The 24,177-nt window shown below is 60.4% G+C and overlaps 2 protein-coding genes across 2 annotated transcripts; both read left to right on the forward strand.

The window, feature by feature from the left end:
* Positions 1 to 7,858: 7,858 nt before the first annotated feature.
* LRRC15 (leucine rich repeat containing 15) lies at positions 7,859 to 12,982 on the forward strand. The gene is made up of 2 exons (XM_059822587.1): positions 7,859 to 7,885; positions 9,583 to 12,982. The coding sequence occupies exon 2, from the start codon at positions 9,588 to 9,590 to the stop codon at positions 11,313 to 11,315; it is 1,728 nt and encodes a 575-aa protein (XP_059678570.1). The 5' UTR covers positions 7,859 to 7,885; positions 9,583 to 9,587; the 3' UTR covers positions 11,316 to 12,982.
* A 2,006-nt stretch (positions 12,983 to 14,988) lies between these two features.
* Positions 14,989 to 16,788, forward strand: CPN2 (carboxypeptidase N subunit 2). The gene has a single exon (XM_059822855.1). The coding sequence runs from the start codon at positions 14,989 to 14,991 to the stop codon at positions 16,786 to 16,788; it is 1,800 nt and encodes a 599-aa protein (XP_059678838.1).
* The last annotated feature ends 7,389 nt before the right edge of the window (positions 16,789 to 24,177 follow it).

A 24,177-nucleotide genomic window follows, 5' to 3' on the forward strand; every position in this document is an offset into this window, starting at 1 on the left:
AAAGCTAGGGCTGGATTAAAGAGCCTCTGGATGTCGTTCCCTGGCTCCTTGGGCAGGAGATCCTGTGCTCTAGGAGTCCTTTTGTAGTCTTACTGACTTTCTAAGTATTGGGGTCTTTTCTGGATGGCCTTAGAATGGCACTTTACAAGCCTGAGCTGAAGACAAGTTTGCATTTGCTGCAGGTTTGTGGCTTGTTCCCTGCTGTGTACTACTCTAGGCAATGAGAATAAACTACAGACTGCTTTGTTTCAGGGTGCTCTGCTGCTAGATTTGAATTCCTCTTCCAGGCTGTGAAAAGAGGCAGTGTGCTTCTATGGTGTTAAATAACCATCGTCTTGCAGGTGAGGTTTAACGAAATTTAGCAAGCCTGGCTAAATGGTAGGTAGAGCTGTCTCTAAAGGAGGAGAAATGCAAGTCACTACAGCTGGTGCGAAGCAAACTGAGACTGGATTCATAAACAGAAGCACCTGAATATTTATTGCAATATATTTAAGAGAAGCACAAAGCCAACATGAAGCTTTCTTGGTGGTGGTTCTGGCTTATTATATGCTAGTGCTTAAAAGAAGACAGTTGTTACAACTTTAGGTTCTTGGTTGGACAACTGTAATGACCACTTAATGTTGTTCCAGCTCCAGTGCCGTCGTACCGGTGCCACACAACATCTGCTCACAGCAGGCAGGAGATAAGTATATTCTGGACTAACAAGGAAATTGTTTTACAAACCGTGCTGGTTATTGTTTGCCTCGGTGAGGCACTGAAGAAGTGCGCTCGTGGCTACAGGCACTCAGATGCACACTGTCCGATTTCTAAAAAAAAAAAAAAAGCAACAATTGCCATATGGGCGTACGACACCCTAATGCCCAACCTCTGGAAGACCAGCGGGTTAGCAGCAGCTGCCATCTTTCTGAACCCTCCTTTGGCTGCCCCAGCCCTGCAGTGGGGCCAGCTGGGTCTCTGTGCTGCTCCTTTGGCTCCCTTTCTGCAGCCATTGAGCTCTGGCACGTGGGGGCTTTGGCACGCGGCTGTGTACAGTCAAGTGCTCAGAGGAGGATGATTCGTCTTAACATGCTGTCATCGGGCTTTCCCCGTGCTTGAGCCAGACACGGGGAAGTGAAGTCAGCAGACAACAAAAGGCTGGAGCAATAAGGGCCTGGGGTGTTTTACTAACTGTTCCTCTGAGGTGTCCTGTTTTGAGCTGCCTCTGATTCATTTCTTGTTGCCCAGCGGAGCTCAGCCTTTCCTGTAAAACTCCCTGGCCTGGGAGATCCAAGGACATGCTTGTTTATATCCCATCTCCGTTTCGCCTGGAGAAGGGACGGTCTTCCAGGTCAGCGTGATGGCGGCTGTGGCAGGTGGGGAGGCAGCAGGGAGGGCTCCTCAGGGAAAAGTGCAGCTGCACCTCAGAGCCTCTCTCTGGGCAGCATTGCCTTGCTGCCATCTCAAGGCACCGATGGCTTGCCATCGCCAGTGTATTGGCAAGGATTTTCCCAGTCCCCGCAGCCCACACCTCCATGATCTACTGCCCAACCTTCGCCCCCAGGCTGGGCTTAGGGGGACGGTGGGCTGGAAAAAGGTTGGAGGTATCTGATCCCTGGTCCGGGGGGTCCCTGCTTCTGGGGAAAGGGTGGATGCAAAGCATGTCTGCACTCAGTGGCTGAGGGGACTGGCTCCACACCCTTGGCTCCTGTACGGGATGCAGAGTCATGGTTAACAGTCCTGCATGTTAACCAGACCTCCGCGTCCAGGAGCGGCCTTCAGGAATGCATCCGAGTTGGGAGCACATGGGGTATATTACCAAGGCAGCCTAGCCAAGGGTCTTCTGTAACTCGCTCGGTTCCCTCAAACACTTGTTTTCTGTGGCGGTTGCTCCTGCTCTCTCTGCTTTAGGAAATCCTGGAGCAGTGGGAGCTCTTACCCCCTGTGCCGGACCATGGGAGTACACGGCGTGTGTCTAGCCCAATGTCACTGCAGGTGCCATTCTCCTTTGCTTGTTGGGACTTGGATGCACAGAGTCCCTGAAGAGCGGGGTGTCGAAGAGGGAATTAACTGCTGCTGTAAGTGCTGGTAGCTCTCTGCCTGTTTCCTGGCTGCTGTAGGACCCTTCCAAGCCACCAGCACCCCTCTGCCCATCAGTGTCACCTCTGCCCATCCGTGTCACCTCTGCCCATCCGTGTCACCTCTGCCCCATGAGACCAGTAGCTGCTGGAGGGCCTTCGCTGCTTGCAGAGGGGAGTGAGCTCAGGTGGGTGCCTACTAAATGCAGCTCAGCCCCAGCGTGTAGCAGCAAGATTGGAGCCTGCACCTCGAATCCTCCCTCTCCCGGTGGCAAAAAGAAGCCAAGCGATGGCAGATGTGCTTGGAGAAGATGCCCAGGAGTGTGTGCAACCACTGGCTGTGAGGCAGGAGCTCTGGGAGCCTCTGGCTGATGCTACGGAGCATTGGCTGTGTCTCCTCCAGGCCTCTGACCAGCACACATCGCCTGGGGAAGCTGATTCAGCAGCTGCGATACTGGAGCACAGCGTTTCCTAGGGATGACGGAATAGCTGGGAGGAGATGCAGCCAAAGGCATGTACCCGTGGGACAAGGCTGGGGTTGCGGGTGTTTACACACTCTCAAAGTGATCAGGAGGCCTGAAGCTCCTGCTTTGCCCCTGCTTTGTCCAGAGGTGTTATGCCTCCATTTTCCTAGTTGGCATCTGGGTTCACATCCCCTTCCCTCCTGGGTGTTCATGGGCACATGAGCCTGGGCAAAGCCTCTTGCCTGGGCCATGGGGGGTGAGTCCTGCTTCATTGTGGGGTGGGGGTCCGCTGCTCCAGCGGCACCCGGAGGCATCTCACCACTGGGCTCGGCCCCTCGTGTGCAATTGTTGCTATAGGACTGTTGTATTTCTCTTCAATGTGCCAGGCTTCCAGCTGTGCCTTTGTGTCTCTCTAGATGAAAAAAGCCCAGGGCAGAGAGCCAGCGACGGCTGGCAGCAGCTCCACAGCCTGCTGTGCACTCCTCTGCCAGCTTCCCCTGGGCACTGGGGGAAGATGGGGCCCCTTCGCCCTTGGGATGTTGGGAAGGGGGTCCTTGGGGCACTCCCTCGTGCCAGGGATGGCTTTACGGAGATGGAAAACGGGGCGAAGCTGGTCCAGCAAACACCTCGCAGTGCGAGAGCAGGGACAGCCCCCCCATCATCGCCTCCCACTCCAGCCGGTCCTTCCCTGCTCTTGCAGCGCCCACCGGACAAGCTCTTTCCGCTTTGGATTATCTCTCCAGGCGGACTTGGCCGTGAGCCCCACATTCCTTCCAGCCTAGCCCTGCCCTGAGCCAGTGCCAAGCCCTGCGTGCTACTGCTCTCGCTCAGGGCTCAGGCCAGGGCCGAGCCTAGAGAAGATGGTCCTGCTGGCCAGGCAAGCCCCGCTGGCGCTCGAGATCCTAAATGCCATTTTCTGTGAGCTCCTGGAGGGTTGTGGTGGGTCTCGTACTGGTGCTTGGATGGCGGTTAGCCTGATGGCCATCCCTGCTGCCCATCCTGGAGGGACCATGGCTGCTGCTCCTTCCCAAAGCTCCTACCCTGCGCATGCACTTCCCCAGGGAAGCAGAACATGCACCCGCCTCCAGCGAGGCAGCCCTGGCCCTGCATTCCTCAAGCAGGGAGCTGAAAATGCCACAGGGGCTGGACTGCTTGGCCCTATGGAGGAGCCCTCTGGTTTGGGCTTCTCGAAGGGTTAGGGTAGGCGTGTGGTGGGGAAGGGACTGCTGGTGCCCCCCTAATGGGTGGTGGGGGCCCCAACACCGGTCCCCGCGGGACTAATGCACCTTCTTTCACCCCTCAGCTGTGCCTCGAACCTACGTGTCCTGCTGCACGGCTCAGGCCCGGAGGTGTCCCTCTGCGCTGGAGCACCGGGGGACCCCCTCCCTTGGCCCCTAGCCCAATCCTCCACCCTCCTCCGCTTCAGCAGAGCAGAGTTTGGCCCAATGCCCTGGGCCAGCCGGTCTCTGCGAGCGCCGGGGGCCACCACAGGGGTTTCTCATAGTGTGCTGGGCAGCTTGCAGCAGTTCAAAGTAATGGCGGGGGGGTGTCGCAGCCCTGCGGGGAGCAGCAGGGCCTGGGGACGTCCTGTCCCTCCCAGGGGTGTGAAGTCAGGCAGGAGCTGGAGGTGTGCGAGGAGCAGGGGCTGGGGGGAGCCGAGGCTGCTGGGCTGTGCAGCCCTGCGGCGTGGGTGAGCGTGCTCAGCTGTTTGGCAGATGAGCAATGCGCTCTCCCGGCCAAGCCTGCAAGCTGCTAATTTTAGCGATTACATGAATTTTTCCAAGCAGTCTTGAGTCCCTTGGTGATTCAGAGCCGCTTGGCTTTGCTGCATCCGCCACCCCGGCTGTGGGGATGTGCTGGAGGTGTGCCAGCATGGACAGACCTGGGACTGTCCCATGTCCAGGAGCAAGGCTGACCTCCCCAAAAACGGGTGACGCTGCTGTTCTGGGGCTCCCGGGACCTCCCTGGCTGGTGGCATTTTGGGACTGAGCTTGGGGCAGGGTGGGGACCGGGGCTTGTGCAAGAGGTCACAGGACAGACAGGAGCCCTGGCTGGGAACCCAGACTGCATAAAATGCAAGTGGCTCAGCGTGGCCAAGGGTTGCCCATTCCTGGCCCTGCCAGCCTCTAGGAGCCCCAGCCAGGGTTACGTCAAAGCGCAAGGGTAACGCTAGCTGGGACAACTTGCCACAGGACCTCCATCCCTCCTGCAGGCTCAACAGCATGTGGAGAAAGGCCTATGGAAAGTGCCGGGACTTGGGTGCAAGGGCACCTCCCTCCTGGGCTGTGACTGCCAGCAGTGGCTGGGCTGCGGGGCACCACCATGTGCTCTTCCTTTTCTCCACGCAGCACTGTTTGGCCACTGCCTTTAGTGAGGAATCGGAAAACCACGTTTGTGCAGGCAGAAGAGATGGCAAGGAGGGCTGGGGACTCTGGGGGAAGGAGCCATCCCCCTAGCACAGCCATGACCCCAGGTTTCGCTGCCAGCCCCATTTCATGGGGGCACAGGGTCTGGCAGGTGCCCATCCTTGGGTTCCATCATCCCCTTAGAGGCATAGGGACACAGCAGTGACTCCATGCTGTCCCGAGCTTGGTCTGCGGGGTTCAGCCTTTCTCTGGCCAGCGTGGCTGGAGCTGGGGAAGGTCCCCAGAGCACTGCTGGACCCTGGAGCTTTCCTATGGCGCGAGGCTTGCTCCACTCCATCCAGTACCGTGCGAGCTCCCAGCTATGCAGAGCAGCCTCCCTTTGCAAAACACTTATCTCACCCTCAATAACATCCCCATGCTCTCTCTGGGAGCTGCCTCTCCCCTCCAGATGTGCAGAGCGTGTCTGTGCGTCTGTCCCAAGATCTCGCACCCCAGGCAGCAGCTCCCCTTCCCTGCCTGCCCCCCCCCACCCCGGCCCCCCCCTTGCATGTAGCCTGGGGCAAGCTCCTGTGTGCTCACCTCTGGGAGCGGCTCCCTCTCCGCTGTGGGTGCGGTGAGCGGACTTGTGCCGTTACTCAGCCTTGCTTTATTTTTAGGGATATCTCGAAAACAGACTCATCCTTTCCAGCCAGGGGCTGGAGCCAGGTTCCCGAGGCCTGGGTAGAGGCAGCTGGATTTTTGGCAGGGCTGTTTTACTCGGGCTCCTCTGCATCTTCAGGAGCTCTGCGTGGCTGTAGGTAACATAATCTGATCACCTCCCTCCCTGGGGCCAGGGTGTTTGAGGGTACCCACCGCTGCATCCCCATCCCTGTATCCCCCCTGAGGCAGTGTTGCTTGGAAGGAACAGAGTCCGACATTCCTCTGTCGGACTGGGCTTGGGGTAGTGTTTTTTCGGAAGTGCTGGCGTTTAATTTCTGTGTTGCCTTGCTGAAAAGCTGTGTGCTTCTGGGATGAGTCAGAGCAGGCAGGAGCCCAGCAGCGCTGGTGCTGGCAGCAGGCAGACAGAGCCGGCGATAAGGGTGCGATAAGACCACGAGAGCTGTGCTCTTGTGCCAGGGCTGCAGGGAGTGGGCAGCTCCCAAGACCGCTGCCTGACCTCCAGCTGCACCGCTGTCAAGGAAGCGGGGAGGTTATTTTGGGAACCATGCTGCTGGGAAAATCTGCTATGTCAATAGAGTGTGAGCTAAAGCACTTTGTGGATGGTGTTTTCGAAATACCTCTTCTCTGTGCCCAAATCCCTGGGCTTTGCCCCAGGAGCAGGCAGGGAGCGTGGCCGGGGGTAGCCCCAGTCTCGGTGCTTGCTCCCTGGCCGGGGAGGGGTCCGTGGCCATCCGGCATGTCCCATGGCAGTCGGGCCCCCCGTACAATCTCACATATCGGCAGCTGTTGCCTTCAGCTGAGGTCCCACTCCCTACGCTCTTCCCACGATCCCTGTCGCCTTCCTCGGGGTCTGTCTGGGAACTCCCCTCTCCATCCCTGCAGTTTGTTGTTTATCCTGGTCTGATCTCCGCTTTGAACAGGGTCCCCATCCCCTGCGCTGCCCTGCGCCCTCCCACCCCTCACGGCACAGCACGCTGTGGCATGGGGATGGAGGCAGCCTTCCTCCCCCCTCTCCGGCGGCAGCCCAGTGCTGTTCCCATCTCCAACAGCTCGTTAGTGCCGGCTGGGACCTGAGCAGGGGCTGCTGCGGCCGGTGGAAACATGGGTGGGCTGAGACGGGATTAGACGTGGTCAGGGAAATTCCAGCTGCCCCGTGGTGAGCACGGGGCTGCTCCAGCAAGCCGGCTGGGGCCATGCATCCAGCTGCTTCCTCCCGAATATCCGTTCCTGGAGGCTGCTGCACTGGGGCTGCCAAGGAGAGGTGGGCAAGGGGGGGGGACCTGGGCTGGGCAGCAGGGACCAAGGGCACCCCTATGCACCCTCGTGGGCTGGAGGGGAGGTGCCCCTGAACAAGTGGATGGGATGGCTTGTGCCCTGCTTCCCAAACACCCCTGGGTGCTGCGCTCCATCACCCATATGTCAGGGCTGCTGAGGATGAAGAGCAGCATATGGACTGCAGCACAGCCATGGCAGCCCCTGGGAGATGGCAGCCTGTGCAGCTTTGGGGCTGCGAGGTTGCCTGCGATCGGCATCGAGGGAGTTTCTCAGCGCCCACAGGCACGGCAGTGCTGGTGGGAGATGCTCTGGCTTGCTGAGGGCTCTCTGAAGCAGCCTGGCCTCCGGTTGGTGCCAGCAACGCCACTGAGCCCTGCTTGGTGCCCACTCCCTGGCTGGGCTGGGCAAGATGCCTGTGGGGCAGAGCCCTGGAGTTGGGTGCTTGGGGGTTCCTGGTCCGTTTGCATCTGCAGTTGCGGGGAGTGAAGGAGAGCTGTGACCCTGGGCAGGGTCAGCGTGCTGGGGGGCTGCCTGCGTTGCCGGCCCTGGGCTGGGGCACGGCGGAGGTCCTGATACTTACAGGGGCTGTAGCCCGGGAGGCAAACGCTGTGCGTGTGCCGAGGCAATGTCGTGGAGTAGCCCTGGTGTGAAGGCGTGCCAGCGAAGGGCAGGATCATGCCCGGGGGCCTGGCTTTGCCTCACCTGCCCCCATGATCAGGGCACCCAGCTGTGTCCCAGGGGTCTCCCGGGGCCGAGCTGCTACCTGGGCGCTGGCTGACGTGAGCAGCATGTTCGTGGGGCTGGCTGCTTGTCTTCAAACAAGGGCACTGGAGTTCAGGAGGGGGAAACCCAAAACTTCATCCTTGAGACGATTGCTGTGTTTCCCGAGGAAATAGGAGTTGGAAGCAGCTCTGCTCCAGCGCTTTCCCTAACCCTGACGCTGCCCCTGTGCTGATTCATTGATTTGGACGGGTTATATACTGGGAGGGGAAGCATGAACCACACTCGGCTCTCTTGCCAGCGCGGAGCTGTGCTCACTCGGTGCTCGTGGCTGCAGGACACTCGGGTAAGTCTCCTCTCCACTACCACCCCTGTGAGCGGCCCCGGGTCCAGGGGCTTCCCGGGGCAGCTCTGAGGGGTGGCAGCGTGGCGGCGGGGTGTGCATGTTCAGCATCTTTTGATTTGATGGAGATGTTTGTCTTGCAAGGGTTCTCCAACAAAGCGAGACCTCTTAGGCATTGTGGGAGCTGAAATAGTTACATAGGCAACATATCTTAAATAATAACCAATAGAGAAAATTAAGGGGGGCAAAGTAACATTTAGGGGGGCTGAGGTTAGGAGCGGTGGAATGCTGAGGAGCTGAGCGGTAGAGCATATTCAGCCCCTTGGTCTGTAAGCTTTTTGTCCCTAGAAGAAAAAAGGAGATAAATTGTTTTCAGCTGCCTTTCCTGAAGGGTGCTCCAGCGTGGATGCTCTCTGAGCTGCCTTACCAGGGAGTGACATGAGCAGGGCTTTTGATGTGCAGAGCATTTGGGGAAGTTTATAAATGGCTTGCTATAAACAAAGCTGTTCTTGGATGCAAATTGTTTCCATATGGGAAGCATAAACTGCGCTGGCTTGTGGAGGGTTCCTCCCTCCCCGCCGGAGAGCAAGCGTCTTCCCTGGAGGGAGGCTGGGGCGGAGGGCAGGGGCTGTGTCCCCAGCACCCTGGGGTGCTGTGCTGGGGGGGGCACCGTGCCCGGACCCCTGTGCTGCCAGACTTGCCTGTCTGGCTGAGCTGTGCTCGGGGACAGGGGAGCCGCAGGTTTTCTCCCTCCCTTATGCCACTCAAAGGTGTTACCGGAGGGCTGCTCCATGCCAGCCTGGCATAAGGCTGCTGCTTTAATCTAGGGAGTGAGGAAGTGCCCAGGCCAGAGGAGGGCGGAGAGGGTGTCCGTGGTGGCTGGGCTTGTGGGGTGATGGAGGACCTCGCTGTCAAGCCCTTGTTCCCCCCAGGCTCCAGGGCTCCCCTGGGCACTACCCTTGGGACCAGCCCGCAAACAGGTGCCCACACCAGACACCCCGGTCTCCTGGCCAAAATTGGCCAGGGCTGAGACTTTCTGCTGGGGATGGGGTGCAGACAGGGCCAACCCTGTACCCAGCCTGGGCTGGGGAGCTGGCAGAGGGCCCGGCTGATCCAGGCTCCTGCAGGATTGAAGCTAAAGCATGCCCGGGCAGCGGGTGCCAGCACTGCTCTTGGCTCCGTGACAGGAGCTCAGAGCCCTTGCTCCTGGGCAGAGTGAGGAGGGTGCTCAGGGGTGCCTTTCTTCCTGCCCCCTCCCAGCATTCCTGGGACCCACTCGGCTGTGGGTGCCGTGGGCTGGCTCTGGTGAAGGTCTCGGCTGTTCGGTGGTGCCGGGAGGCCGGTGCCGCTGGTAGCAGCTTGCCACGCTTGCTGCAAAACAGGAAACCGCACTCCTGGCTGCTGCAGGAGCTGAGCGAGGGGGATGCCAGGGATGCCACTAATAACTGTGGTATGGCAGCCAGGCACCACAGCCCCCGGCTCTGTCCCGCTCTGCGCTCCTGCCTGGGCTGTGCCCAGCCCTGCCTGCCTCCAGCCTTCCTCGCCTGCCCTCCTCTGTCTCTCTGCTGTACTGGGGGCAGGAGTGTGGCCATGGACTTGGTGGCCCTTTCCAGGGAGAAAGCAGCATCCATCCCCAGCAGCAGCCCTGGGAGGCTGGGAAGCTGCAGGGGCTGAGCCCTGCTCCTTTGTTTTTGCTGCAGGCCTAATGGAGCAGGGAGGCTGGTGGCAGTGGCTGCTGCTGCTGGTGGGCATCCAGCTGGCTGGTGGCCAGTGCCCAGAGCAGTGCCAGTGCGTCCGCACTGCCCAGGTGGAATGCTCTGGTGCCGGCATCACCGCAGTCCCTAGCCCCATCCCTGAGAACGCCATGACCCTCCAGATCATCAACACGCGCATTGCCGAGCTGGGCGACGCGTCCTTCGGCAACGCCTCCCTGCTGATCGGGCTGCGCATCGAGAAGAACAACCTGTCGCGCATCAGCCCCGGGGCCTTCCAGCACCTGCCCGACCTGCGCTACCTCAGCCTGGCCAGCAACAAGTTGCAGGAGCTCCCTGTGCAGGTCTTCAAGCCCCTGGACAAGCTGGAGTCGCTGCTTCTCTCCAGCAACCAGATCCTCCAGGTCGAGCCTTCCCACTTCGCCCACCTAAGCAACCTCAAGGAGCTGCAGCTCCACGGGAACAACCTGCAGGAGCTGAAGGAGGGGGTGTTCGACCAGCTCACCAGCCTCACCAAGCTCAACCTGGCCAGGAACAACATCGATCGCCTGCCGCCCCAGGCCTTCGAGCGGCTGGCGCGGCTGCAGGTGCTGCGGCTCTACGAGAACCGGCTCCGGCAGATCCCAGCGGGCGCCTTCGACGGGCTGCCGGAGCTGCAGGAGCTGGGGCTGCACCAGAACCAGCTGGAGACGCTGTCCCCGGAGCTCTTCATGCACAACGGGAACCTGCAGAAGCTCTACCTGTCCAACAACCTCCTTGCTGCCTTGCCAAGCGGCATCTTCTTGCCCCTGCGTGCCCTCGCCAAGATCACCCTGCACGTCAACCGCCTGCGGGACATCTCCCCTGGTGCCTTTGGGCCTATGCCCAACCTGCGGGAGCTGTGGCTCTACGAGAACGAGCTTTCCACCCTCCCTGCTGCCGTCTTTGGCAACCTCACCCAGCTGCAGCTCCTGGTCCTCAGCAAGAACCGGCTGCGCTCCGTGGCGCCAGGGGCTTTCCGGGGCTTGGGGGAGCTGTTGGAGCTGTCGCTGCACTCCAACGCCCTGCACCGCCTGGACGCCCAGGTGCTGGAGGGGCTGCCCAAGCTGCAGAACATCTCCCTGCACCACAACCAGCTGCAGGTGCTGCCGCGGGGCCTCTTTGGGGCCACCCCGGGGCTGCGGCACCTGCAGCTGCACTCCAACACGCTGGAGTACCTGCCTGCTGGCATCTTCTCCCCCCTGGCTGCCCTGCGGGAGGTGAAGCTGCACAACAACTCCTGGCGCTGCGACGAGGGCATCCTGCCCCTGCGGGGCTGGCTGGAGGACAACCCCCACAAGGTGGGCGAGATACCCCCCCTCTGTGCCCAGCCCCCTGCCCTGCGGGGCACCCCCATCGCTGGGCTGCCGCGGGACCAGCTCCTTTCCCCCTGGTCCCCCACTGCCTCCCCCCATCCCAGCACCCCACTCCCAGCTCACCCCTCTGAGGCAGCATCGCCAGAGGGTGCCTGGACGGAGCCCCCCATGGGGCTGCCGGTCTCCCCCCGGGAGGAGGAGAAGGAGGAAGAGGAGGAGGAGAGGGGGCAGTGGGGGCTGACGCGCACGCAGAGCGGGGTGGTGGTGGCGGTCATCGTGCTGGTGTGTCTGGCCCTGCTCGCCGCTCTCGTGGCACTGGTGGTCTACGGCTGTAGGAAGAAGAGCCACGTTGTGCTCATGAGGATGAAGGCATCTAACGAAGCCTGAGCACCCGGCAGACCCTGGGGGGAGCGATGCTGGAGGGGCGTCCCCTCCCCACTGGGCCAAGGGACACAACAGCAGCTCTGCATCAGCTGCCCTCGCTGATTCGGACAGGCCAACATCACCCCACGTGCTGTGTGTCCCCCTGTCCTGCTCTGCTTTGCCCTGTCCCTGCTCTGCAGCAGGGCCTCCCCCTGGGTGACCTCCCACAGCTGCCCTCTGTCCCCAGCCCCTCCTGCCTCCAGCGCAGCCTCTGTGCCCATTCCCTGCCTGGGGGCAGCAGCCAGGATGTGGGGGGGGGCTTTTGAGAGGGACCCTTCAAGCAGGGAGCCACAGCCTGGCCGTGATGGTGCTTACCCCAAACAACAAAACTTTCCCCATCCTTCATCTCACATCGTCCCCTCCAGCCCTGCCTGCCCTTGCACTACCTGCTGCCCTCCCCTAGCCCCTCTCCCCCATTTTCCCCCCCACCCCATGCCTTCAGCCTCTGCCCCTGCCTGGGCAGGCAGGTGCTAGCCACCATGCAGGGCCAGGAGCTGAGCGAGCGCTTTTGCCCGCAGCAGAGCTGTGTGTCCTTGTGCTGCTTTGTAGCTCGCCTGCATCTGGGTGGGGATCCCCGCAGGGCTAGGCTGCCTGGGTGGCACACCCTGAGTGACTCGGCCGCGTCCAAGCTGCCCTCCCTGCCTGCAGGCAGCATGGGCCAAAGCAGAGACAGCATCTTCACTCACCCCAAGCAACCTCCTGCTCCCCTCGCGCTTGTGCATCTCCTGCCAGGACAGCTGCGGCGCCATGTGCCGGCGTCTGGGTGCAGCGGCAGATCCCCTGAGCCCTTGCCTCACACTGGTGCTAACCCTCCTGCAGCCATGCCCCTGCCTGCAGCGCCCTGCTCCAAACCCATGGGTGGCCGGGGGGCTCACACCAGCTCCTGCTGCAGGGGGATTATAGAGGTGGGGTGCAAAGCATGCACAGAGCTGGACCCGCTGCCTGGCCGTGCTGGCCACCCCTTCCCCTGCAAGGGCTGTCTGCCAGGGGCTGGGAGAGGCTCCTGCACTTGTGCAGCGGGGCTGCTAGAGCATGCTTGAGCTGTTCCTGCTGCACCCTATCCCTGGTCCTCACTGCCTCGACACCCTCGTGCATAACCCACTACCTAGTGAGCAGCCTGGCCCTGCTCTGCCTGGCAAAGCTACATCCTCTCCTCCCATCTCCTCGTCCTCTTCCCACCCCGAGTGTCCCCCTGTGTGTGTGCCCGGTCCTGCTGCCTGCTCGCAGCCCTCGGGCAGCAGGGATGCTGGGGGGGCTGTCAGTAAGTGCTGGATGCTCTGCAAACTGGAGGCAGGGGCCACACTGTCCCCCAGCAGCACCTGTGTCCAGAGGCCACTGTGCCTCTTCCAGCTGTGGCATGGCCATGGAAGCTCACCTCTGCGTGTGGTGTGGTGGCACCGGGCTGCCTGAGGATTGCTGCCATGGGACAAGGATCATACCTGTGCACCCCGTGGTGCTGGCTGCTCACAGCGCCCCAGGAGCTAGCGCTGGCACAAGCAGCCCCACGCTCGTGCACATGATGGGATGCTCCTCCAGGCTGGGACCTGCATGGCAGCGGGAAACACGGGACTGTGCCGCGAGGCTGTTGGGTGCTGCTCTGTGACCTCCCCATTAAAACACAGTTGTCCACCCCCAGTGCCAAGAGCTGTTCATTTGCTCCTCTGCAGTGCGCAGCCAGGGAATGACCCAGCAGGGATAGGAGCTGCGCTTGATTTCATCTGCTATGAGATTTTTTTTCATGTTGAGGAAAAGCCTGTACGGTCTTGTAGGGCTGGGAGAGCGTTAGCGGGCTGTGCTGCAGAGCCCCCGCTGGCCTGGGCTCTGACCTGGGATGAGAGACCCAGGAGGGCTCAGCCATCCAACAGCAGTAGGATGGCTTTTGGAGAGTGAGCTGAGACCTGGGTGAGCTTCTCAATGGAGACACCGACTGCCTCCTGTGCAGTCCTCTCCCTGGGGCAGGGCCCTGAGGGTTTCCCCAGCTCCACCCTGGGGTGGTGGGGAGCTCACTCGACTCCCTCCAGAGTTGGCTGCCACTGACTTGTGTCAGCTGAGGTTCTCCGTGCGTCCCATCTACTCCATCGGTCCGGCTGAATGCATGTAAGTGTCCCTCCTCCTGCCCCCGGGAGGTGCCTCCATAGCCGCTGCCACCCCAGCCCATTCCAACACAGGCCCTTGCAGGGCAGCCCTTAAGGTGGTGTATGCTGCTCCCCCAGGCAGGCCACAAGCTCCCTGGGAGTCCAGCTGGTGCATGGGTCCTTTTGGCCATCACGCTGCTGGCTGGGTGCATGTCCCAGGCTGCAAAGTACCTGGTGCATCTCAACATGATGGTCCCAGGGTGGTCCCCTCCCCATGGCATTGCGTTGCCTCGCTAAGCTGTGCCTGGTCCCCTCTCTCATGCAAGGGACGTTTGCTAGCCCCATTCACCACTGAGATTTAATAAAGTCCAGGGGGGCTCTCAGGGGGCTGCTGCAAGCAAATGTGCTGACCTCGGTTTGGGAGCGGTGCCACCCCTGACAGCACCGCCCTGCCACCGTCCCGGAGCCAGTGGACGTCCAGGGCCAGGACCCCGCTTCCCTGCCAGGATGCTCGCTGGCAGCTGCCTCTGGCCTCACCTCCAGTCCCTCTGGGGTCGGGTTATTTTTCGAAGCACTCCAAGGACACGGGTTGTTGTTGCCGATAAGCAGCGAGGGGCAGCTCCGCCCCAGCAGGAACGGCTCGTCAGCCGGCTTCCCATCCGCCCCAGAAAACATCGTCCCATCTTGGTGAGCAGCGTCCCTGCAAACCTGCTGCAGGCTTGGTGGCGGACCCTACGATGCCACACTCGGTAAGTGGCGGCCACACTGCTTGGGTGGTTTGGGGGGGGCCCAGGACACGTCGAGCTGCTGTTGGCTCTGCTTGAAAACAAGTGAGATGGAGGAAAGGAAAAGCCAAGCCCAACGCTGCTCTCGAGCGCTGATATAAGTCCAGGAAACCCCGACTTGTGCAGGGTGTCTCCAGGTGGGAATTGCCATGGGGCAGGCAGCATCCCCCATCACCCGGCAGCACTGGCAATGTGTCCTGAGTAGGGAGGGACTGGCAGAGATCTGGAGGCCACTGCTTTGCTCAGGTGGTCAAAAAGTGCCTCCCGTGGGCTGGGAACAGGCATTTGGTCAAGCCAAATGTCCCTCGGGCAGGTTTGATGCTGCTCTGGTTGCTTGCGGAGAAAGAAGTACTTGATGGGCAATTAGAAATACAACCAGTGGTGTCTGCTCCTTTTGTCACTGAGCGCAGAGAAGCCCTGCAGCGTTGTCCCCGTCACCCAGTGTGTGCAGCACATCCCCATGCTTCACACATTCCCCTGCCCCATTGGCCAGGTCCGTGCCCACAGACATCTCCTGAGGCGGCGAGTTCCCCTGAGACCTCCGCAGGACCCCGCAGCTCCCACCTCGGCCACTGCTCTGCAGGACGTGGGGGCTGTCGTCGAGGGTGGCACCACCCTGGTTATCACAGGGTGGGCTGGAGCAGGGCTGGGGTGCAGGCGAAGAGCCCCGACCCACCACATGGGGCAGGTGGGGAGAGATTTGGGAAGGAAGCGCTCCCCGTTCCCACAAGGGGAGCGGTGGGGTGGTGTGGGGGTCTGGGGCTGGAGGGATGCCCCATGGCCGGGGCAGCTGCCTATGCTGGCAGTGCCCCAGGGCTTGTTCCCCTGTGTTTCTGGCTGCAAAAGCTGCTTCCCCAGCAGCAACCACCTGTGGGTGCAGATGTCTGCCCTGCTGAGGCAGGGGATGAGGCTTGGCTCCTTCTCCAGTGCAGGCTGGTGGTCTACGTGCTGCTGGGGTTGGGGTCCCTGCTGGTGGGGGGGCTGCCCCCACCCTGCCCCCCCGCCTGCCAGTGCTACGACACTTCCAAAGTCTTCTGCTCGGAGGAGAGGATGCAGGAGATCCCGGCAGGCCTGCCAGGGAACGCCACCCAGCTCTTCTTCGTGGAGACGGCCCTGAGCAGCATCCGCTGCGGCGCCCTGGGCTCCAGCACCATCCTCACCAAGCTGGTCTTCCTCAACAATGACATCCAGGAGCTGGAGGCCGGCGCCTTTTGGGGGCTGCCCAACCTCACAGAGCTGGAGGTGTCGGGCAACCCCTTGCCAGCTGTCAGCCCTGGGGTGCTGGTGGGGCTGCCCAGCCTCAGCAAGCTCTCCCTGGGTGCCAACACCATCCGCTCCCTGCAGCCAGGGCTCTTCGCCGCTGTCTCCCGCCTGCAGGACCTGCGCTTGCCAGGGAACAAAATCGAGGCGCTGCACCCCGGCATCTTCCGCCCGCTCCGGCGCCTCCAGACCCTGGACCTCTCACAGAATGCTCTGGCAGAGCTGCCAGCTGGGCTGCTGGCCCCCCTTGCCGCCCTCCGCCTCCTCAAGCTCAGCGACAACCTCCTGGTGCGGGTGCTCCCCGGCGCTTTCGGGGCGCTGGGCCAGCTGGCCGAGCTCCACCTGGACGGTAACCGGCTGGAAGAGCTGCCGGCTGGTGCCTTCGCTGGGCTGGGGGAGCTGCGGCGGCTGCAGCTGCAGCACAATGCCCTGGGCAGCCTGGCCCCCGACATCTTCGCCAGTCTCCCCAACCTTACCATCCTCAGCCTGGAGGGCAACCGCCTGGCCACCCTGCCTGCCGCCCTTCTTGCCGGCACCCCTCACCTCCTCCACCTCTCGCTGGCCGGCAACCAGCTGGAGACACTGCCCCAGGGACTGTTCGCCAACCTGTCAGCGCTGCAGACCCTGGCGCTCTCGCACAACGCCATGGACCATCTCCCCCCTGGGGTTTTCCAGGGCCTGGCGGGGCTGGCAGCACTGCAGCTGAGCCACAACAACCTCTCCAGCCTGCCGGCTGGGCTGCTGGCCGGCCTGCCCCTCCTGGCCTCCCTGGTGCTGGACCACAACCGCCTGGCCCGCCTGCCCCCCGGGCTCTTCGATGCCAATGACCAGCTGGCACGTGTGGGGCTGACCCACAACCCCTGGGCCTGCGACTGCCACCTGGCCTATCTCCTGGGCTGGCTGCAGGGCTTCGCTGAACCCCTCACCCATGCACAAGCCTCCTGTGCCAGTCCGGCCGCCCTCCGGGGACGGTCCCTGCTGGAGGTCCCCCAGGGGCAGCTGAAGTGCCTGGGAGAGCCCAGCATCCCCCCGGAGGAGGGCTGGGACAGGGTGCCAGGGGAGGATGCTCCAGGGCAGTGCACCTACAGCAATCCTGAGGGCACTGTACATGCGGCCTGCGATGCCACAAGCTGCCAGCAGCTCAGCCTTCGCCTCCCTCCTCCTTCTCCTCCTCCCAGGCAGGCAGTGGGGCCAGGGCCAGCGTACCAGGGCGCCTGGGTGCTGCGCTCCCACTGTGGCACGCTGCAGGTCAGCGTCCTCATCACAGCGCAGGGTGGGGATGAGGCCACATCACCACGTCTTCCCCCTGAGCCCTAGAGCTCAGGCAGGCACCCGCTGCTTCTCTGCTCTTGCATTGGCAACCTCCAAACCAGCCTGGGAACTGGCATCCCGCCTCGCTCTGCTGCCTCTACCATGGTCACCGGCTGTCACCGAGCTCTCCGCAAGAGCTGGCCTGGTGGTATTTATTCTCCCAGCTATGTGTTTCCTGTGTATTTCAAATATTATTAAAATGTATATATTATTTCTGTGCAATCAGCTCCCATGGTAGAGAGAGGAAACACTTCACCCTGTCTCTGCCTGCGTATTCGGGGGAAGCGTATTCAGGACCCTGTGGTCCGGGGACTCGGCTGGGGCTGTGTGTGGTGTCCCATGGGTGCAGGTGCCTGGCGTTGAGGAGGTGCTGCTCTCTGGTATGCTCATCTCTTCCCGCTGCAGCTCTCCAGCCCCACCTCCTTCTCCGTTTCCCTTGGCAGTGCAGAGACCCAGCTGCAGCCTGGCACCAACCCCCAGGGTTTGGTGTGGGGTGTCTGAGGGAGACAGGGCCAAGTGCTGCCGACTGCCCGGCGAGGGGCCCAGGCTGCAGGGTGGTCTCCAGCCCAGGGCCGTGCACACAGCCCCCCGCCCACCCTGGCAGGGCTTGGCCCACAGGCCCGCCATGGGACCCTGTGGTCTGCCCCAGAGAGACTCGGGGACCCTCAGCGATGGGATGCAAAGTCCCAGCAGAGCTGCCGGCCCAGGGGATGGCAGGTAAAGTGGGTGCTCCCCTAAGAGAGCCAGTCTGTGTGCATGCACATGCGTGTGCCTAAGTGTGTGTGTGTTCGTGGGTGCACGGGCGTGTGCGTGTGTGCAAGGCGCAGGCTGCAGGCAGCTGCCCGCCGGCAGAGCCCGTCTCCCGCCGGCCCGGGCCCGGGCTTGCGGGGCGGTGTTGCTGCACCCTCTTGCGGCCGATGGGACAGGGGCTCTCCCGGGCCGGGCAGAGCCGGGCGAGCCCTGCCTGCGCCTGGCCACGCTCCTCGGAGCCAGCCTTCCCCGGCCCTGCCTGCAGCAACGGGGGAGCTGCCGTCCTTGCTTGGGACTGCGCTGGTTTTGCTGCCGGGCTGTGCGTCTCTGCCAGCCCCTTCCCCGCTGCTGCCCAGCCGCGGGACTGGGAACACAGGGGAGGCTCCGTGTTGTCTTAGCTCCTGGGGGGCAAACGGGCAATGCTGCACCCCCAGACACGATCCCACACAGCCATGCTGCCCCCTCACCTGCACAATGGACTGCCACTGCTGTGGCGATCTCCCAGGTGATGCTGCCATGGCCACCTCCAAGCCTGGACCGGGGAGGTTGGGGTTGGCTGCAGCTCCCCAGCCCTGGCACAGCAGCCCCACACACTGTGGGGTGTGTGTTTTCCATGGCCCAGGGAGGCTGGTGTCACTCCTGCTGCAGGCTCTGTCCCCTTGTGCACCCTGGCTGTGCCACCCTACAGCCTCTGGAGGAGACTGGTACTGAGCAGGAATGCATACAGGGTTGATGTTGGAAAGGGGTAAGGCTGTTGAAAATATGCAATAGTTCAGAGTGTTTCTAAATTCTCTGGGAAAGCCCAGGAGCAGAAGTTGAACCCTAATAAGAGCAGGTGAAAACCAAAGAAGAAATGCTTAGATGCGACTAGTGCAATTATCTGGTGGGAAGCAATGGATGCCTTGTCATTTTAAATCTTTGCATCAGAGTGTTTCTTCCCACAAGATGCCCCAGGAGCCCCGGGTGTCACCGCAGGAGGGTCTTTGGCTCGTTCTAGGGTGGAGGGGAGCACAATGCTCAGCCCCAGCCCTACAGCCAGCGAGGTGTGGGGCTACAGAGCCCGGGTATCAGTGTGTCTGTCCAGCCACAAAATTCATCACCGTTACAACCTTAAACAAATGGCTTCAGAGCAGCACCTTTAGCTACATAAGCCAATTCCTGAGGAAGGAAACAGCTGGATATTTTTAATAGGAAAAGCTTTAAATAGGAAAAGCTCCTTTCTGTTGTGTCAGTGGGGGTGGTGCATGTGTAGCTGGTGGGTTACGCTGGTGGAACTATGGGACTGCAGAGACCATGGACTACAAAACAGGCTGGCCTGGAGAGCTTCAGGTTTCCCTGGATGTGTCTAGTCAAGTGGTGCCAGCAGATAAGGCCTGGGGAGTACGTGCCTGCGTCCTCTCCGAGAGGTTTCTGCAACGGCCTCCCATGCCGGGGGCACAGCTCCACTGCCCGCTCCCCGGCTGTCCCTTATCTCCACATGCAGACCTGCGCCCTGACCTCATGCAAAACCAAGCCCTGCGCCTGGGCTGTGGATAAAGAGCTGGCCAGGTGATGGGACCCCTGTCTGGTGGCCTCGCTCCTTGCACGGCACGGCTCGCTCCGGCGGCTGGACTCATTCGCAAGAACTCTGCCAGGTAAGTGATGCAAAATGCATTTTTTGCTCCTTGAAATGTGCCGGAGGGGCGGCTCTGGGGGGCTGTTGATCCTTGCCTTGCATGAAGGAGCAGGAGAGGCTGCAGCGACGTGAGCTGGGGCCGTCCCTCCGTGTCCCTGTGCTGCTGGAGGGTGGGACAAGCAGGGGACCACACAGAGGTTCCATCGCAGCCAGATGGGGTGAGGGAGGGTTTTAAAAGAGCTTTACAGCTCAAACCTGTTTATTTTCATGCCCATGCGCTCAGTCCAGCCGTTCCCACCCATGCATTTAACCCATTGCACTGTGCCTGCAGCTGAAGTGAAGCAGGCACTTTTGCAGCCGCAACGCTGGCTCCTGCACCTGAGTCTCCATGGGGAGAGGGTGGGCAGGGATCAGCAGCGGCTTCTGCCCTGGGGAGCCCCGCAGGAGAACTGGTACATACCTCACTTCCCACCAATTTCTCTTCAAGCCCAGTGGCTTTCAGCCTTCTGTATTTGCTGACTTCTCAACAGTTTTCAAAAAATAACCTTTCATAGCAAATTTAACCTCCCAGCATAATTTTTTTTTGCATGGTCAGCTTTGATGGACACCCAAGAAGAAACCCACAGCCCTTTCCCCTGCTCCCACCCAGGGCTGTGAATCACAAGCTGGAAACTACAGTCCCAGTACAATGCTCATGGCTGTTAAACCCCAGCTAATGTGTTGGTGTGTTGTGTTAGCTGAGTGTTTCCAAATGACTCGATGGAAGTGGTGGGCTTTACGTGGCTACTGATGGGTGTGCATCCGTGACTTCACTTCCTAACTGCAGGTCAGAGGCCTAAATGTTAGGTATTAAAGAGTTCATCTGTGGACATTTCATAGTCTTTTAACAAGCCTTGCTCTGAAGCTTGGTTGCTGCTCACAAGTTAACCATTTCTATCTGACAGAGCTGCATAACCAAGGCCAAAATACGATGCAGTTAGCAAGAATCCTGAAAGGAGATGCATAGAGGCAATGTTTTAAATTACTCCCCTGAACTGAGAGAAGCACCAATGAAATAGCAAGTCCATCCAGCACAGTGTGGAAATTCTGAGTAAACAAGGTCATATGGTCTTGGCTGGCTCCTGGGGCCCTCTCTGGTCCCTCATTAGCAAGCACAGGGCTGATTGCTTCTGTTGTTGCATGAATGGGCTATTGCCCTGCTGAGTAACTGGACCCACTGGGGCAGCGCTAATAGGCAGCAGCACTTTTCCTTCTTCACCCAGACGGATGCCAAGCCTACAGCCCAAATGTGGGAGAAGGAGGGCCAGAGAACAGACCGTCCAGCCCTTGTACCTCCTGGAGTGTCTTCCAGTGCCAAGCCATCAGCTGGCTCACTCTCCCTTCCTCTCCATCCCTCGGTACCAACGGCAGTGAGCTCTTGTAAATGCAGCATACGTTGGCTTGTACAATCTCTCTCTTTCTCATGAAATGAGTTACGATATGTGAATAGAAAAGTCCCGAGAGCTGAACAACAGCATGGTACATGATCTGTGGACAGAGGTTTTTTTTGTTCTTGGTAACTGATTTTTGAAACTTTTTTTTCAGGACAATGTACCAAAATTTCCTTTTCCTTTTCTTCCTCTCCTTCCATCCCCATAAATGCCAAGATCAAATCCTGGGTGACGATCCATATGAAATGCCCAAAGACTACCAGGAGGTCTACAGAGGGACAAAAAATGACGTCAAAGAGATCCCAAAGATTGCAAAACCCTTCATTTCTGAGATGATCTTTGTGCAAACAAGCATCACTGCTATAAGGAAAGGTGCCTTCAGGTACATGCCCAACTTGATCAAGATTTTGTTTATTGGCAACAAGATCAAGACAGTTGAACCTGGAGCCTTTGATAATTTGGAGAAGCTGAGGGACTTGGAGATCTCTGGTGCCTCATTAGAAGAACTAACTGTGGGCACTTTCCAAAACCTCCCAAGCTTGCAGAGGCTGGAGCTGAGAGACAGTCACCTCAGACACATCCCCAAAGGCCTGTTTGATGGGCTGGAGAATTTGGGAGAGCTCTCCCTTCACATCAATGCAATCCCTTCTCTTCCAGAAGGTGTTTTTGATTCTCTCGTCAATCTAACATTTTTGGACCTGGCTAGAAACAGGATCACAACTCTTCCTGGGGATGCCTTTAGCAAACTTCCCCAGCTGCAAGTCCTCCGGCTGTATGAGAATGAGTTGGAGGACCTCCCGGAGGGGCTTTTAGACAAGCAGCTGGGGCTGCTGGAGCTCAGCCTCCAGAGGAACAGGCTCAGGGCACTGCCACCCATGCTCCTGAGGAGCCTGTCTCACCTGGAGAAACTCCTCTTGGACAACAACCTCATCGGGGTTCTCCCATCTCAGGGCTTTTTTGGTTTAAACAAATTGAAGCTGCTGACTCTGGGTTCAAACCACATTACGGAGCTCCCCTGCTGCCTTTTTGACACCATGCCGCACCTGCGGGAGCTGGACCTGGGCAGGAACAGTTTGGCCACACTTCCAGGTGGCATCTTTGTCAACCTCACGTCTCTTGGCAAACTCATCTTGTCCCACAACCAGCTATCAGCCCTACCAAGAGGAGCCTTCACTGGACTCAACAAGCTCTCAGACCTTCAGCTGGACACAAATCAGCTCTCTGCTCTGGATGATGAGGTCTTTGCTTCTCTCCCAAATCTGAAAACCCTCAACCTTCGGAAGAACCAGCTGCAGAGTGTCCCCCGAGGGGTCCTGGACCCCCTGAAGAAGCTCAGTTCAGTGTATCTGAGTGGGAATCCATGGAGATGTGACTGCAACCTCTGCTACCTGCACAGCTGGATCCTGGGCAACAGTGAGAAGGTCAAATTGTCCACCCAAGTGTCATGCAAGAGTCCACCCCACCTGGCAGGGCAAGCAGTGACATTGCTGAGGGATGACCACTTAATTTGCCCAGCTACTCTGCCTCTTTCAGCTTCTTTTACCCCATCTCTGCCATTCACCTCCACATCATCACAAGGCATGTCAACGTTGCTGTCACCTGGAGCCTTGCCCACTGCAGCGCCAACCACGCTGTCATTGGCAGCCTTTCCCACCATGGCACAGCCAACCATGCTGTCGCCTGTGGCCACCTCTGCCATGTTGCCAACCATGCTGACGAAGGCCTTCTTCACTGCTCCATCACCAACCGTGCCATCTGAGGCCTTCATCACCACCCCATCATCAGCTGGGCTGCTGAAGGCCTTCATTGCCACTCCGTCATCAACCAATGTGCCCAAGACCTCCATCACCACACCATCACCAACTGTGCTGACGAAGACCTCCATCAACACACCATCACCAACTGCACTGCCCAAGGCGTCCATCACCACCCCATTACCAGCTGTGCTGCCTGAGGCTTCCATCACCACCCCACCACGAACTGTGCTGCCAGAGACCTCCATCACCACCCCACCACCAACTGTGCTGCCTGAGACCTCCATCACCATCCCACCACCAACTGTGCTGCCCAAGGCCTCCATCCACACACCAGCACCAACTGTGCTGCCACAGGCTTCCACTACCACCCCATCATCAACCGTAGTTCCCAAAGAATCCATCACCACCCCATTGCCATCTGTGCCACAGGAGGCCTTCGGCCTGCGTCCATCTCCAGCCATCATAACCCTACAGCCTCCTGGGGCCACCAGCCCAGAGCCTGCACTGTCCAGCCTAGCTTCTGCCGCCACACCAGTGCCAACCAGCCCGCTGGCAGCCACCACCAGACAAGTGCCTCCTGCTCTTCTGGCACCCACAGAGAGGCCAGCCACCATCCCATGGGAGACACGCAGTATCTCCCTTGTCTCAGCCTCTCCCACAGCACTCTGGCCACCCCCCAGGACTGCTGTGCCAGGCATGGTCCCGCTGGCCTCACACTCCCCGTCCCACCATGCTCCTGCACCAGACGGGGAGTGGGACCATGCCACTGTGTGGGGCTTGTCCACAGCTGGGACCCAGCCCGCTCCCGCTGCCACCCAACACGCTCCCATCCCTGCAGGCACCATCCTGGTCCCGACGCCTCCCGACCCCCTGCTGCCAGACCATATGAGCCCCTGGCCGGCGTCCCCACACCTGGCCCCCAGCGGCCGCCACACCTGGGGCTTTGCCCTGCGGACCAGCCCGCGGCACTGCGGGGTGTCCCTGGCCCTGGGCCTGGCCACGCTGGTGCTGCAGGCAGGCTGCATGCTGCTATGGGGGATGCTTGCCCTTCTCCTTCACCAAGCCACCCGCCGCTGGGGCCACCTCATGCCACCGGTGAGGCTGCTGAGCCTCCACGCCCTGGCTGCCCTGGGGTCCCACGAGCAAGCCCGGGCACCACTTTGAGCTTCACTGCCCCTGCATGACCTGGGCAATGCCCATTGCCCTCCTTTGGGGTCTGGAGCCGTGCTGGAGATGGGGGGTGTATGTCATGGGGAGCAGTCACCCAGGGGTGGGTGTCCCAGCACCCAGGCTGTTTTGGGGTGCCTCCCAGCTGGCCCCTGGAGATGCTGTGAGCCTGGGGAGCCTGTGCACGGTGTGACTGCTTGGCGGGCCCTTCTGCCAAGCGACACTAGATGGCATCCCGACACAGGCAGAGGGTGTCACCACACCGGAATGCCGGAGACCCCGCACCCAGCCGGCTGGGGACCTCGCTGGACCTCGGGCACAGCCCGCTCTCGCTTGCAGGGCGGCAGGCTGGTCGGGGCTCCTGCATCTCCTCCCCATCCCTGGCAGGCACCTGCAGCGTGCAAGCAGTCCTTGGGGAACGACATCCCAAGGCTTCCTGCCCCGTGCCCAGCTTATTCCCCACATTGTGGTACGGGATGGTGCTGGTACATCCGTCCTAACAGTCTGACCTCTTCCCCTCTCTTTCTCCCTTTCCTCGTCACTGACATTAAAGCCTCCCCTGCATCTCTGCAGTGCACTGAAGGGCTGGCGACAGGAGTGTTTTCATCCCAGGGCTTTTCTCACTGTGACCTGCTGGGGGGATTCTTGTTGCTTGCTGGAAGATGGGATCCCCAGC

This window comes from Gavia stellata, chromosome 11 (assembly GCF_030936135.1).
Source record: "Gavia stellata isolate bGavSte3 chromosome 11, bGavSte3.hap2, whole genome shotgun sequence".
NCBI lineage: Eukaryota > Metazoa > Chordata > Aves > Gaviiformes > Gaviidae > Gavia > Gavia stellata.

Excerpts from the sequence above, each read along its gene's own strand:
- LRRC15 (XM_059822587.1), top strand. The coding sequence starts at position 9,588 with ATGGAGCAGGGAGGCTGGTGGCAGTGGCTGCTGCTGCTGGTGGGCATC.
- CPN2 (XM_059822855.1), top strand. The coding sequence starts at position 14,989 with ATGGCCGGGGCAGCTGCCTATGCTGGCAGTGCCCCAGGGCTTGTTCCC.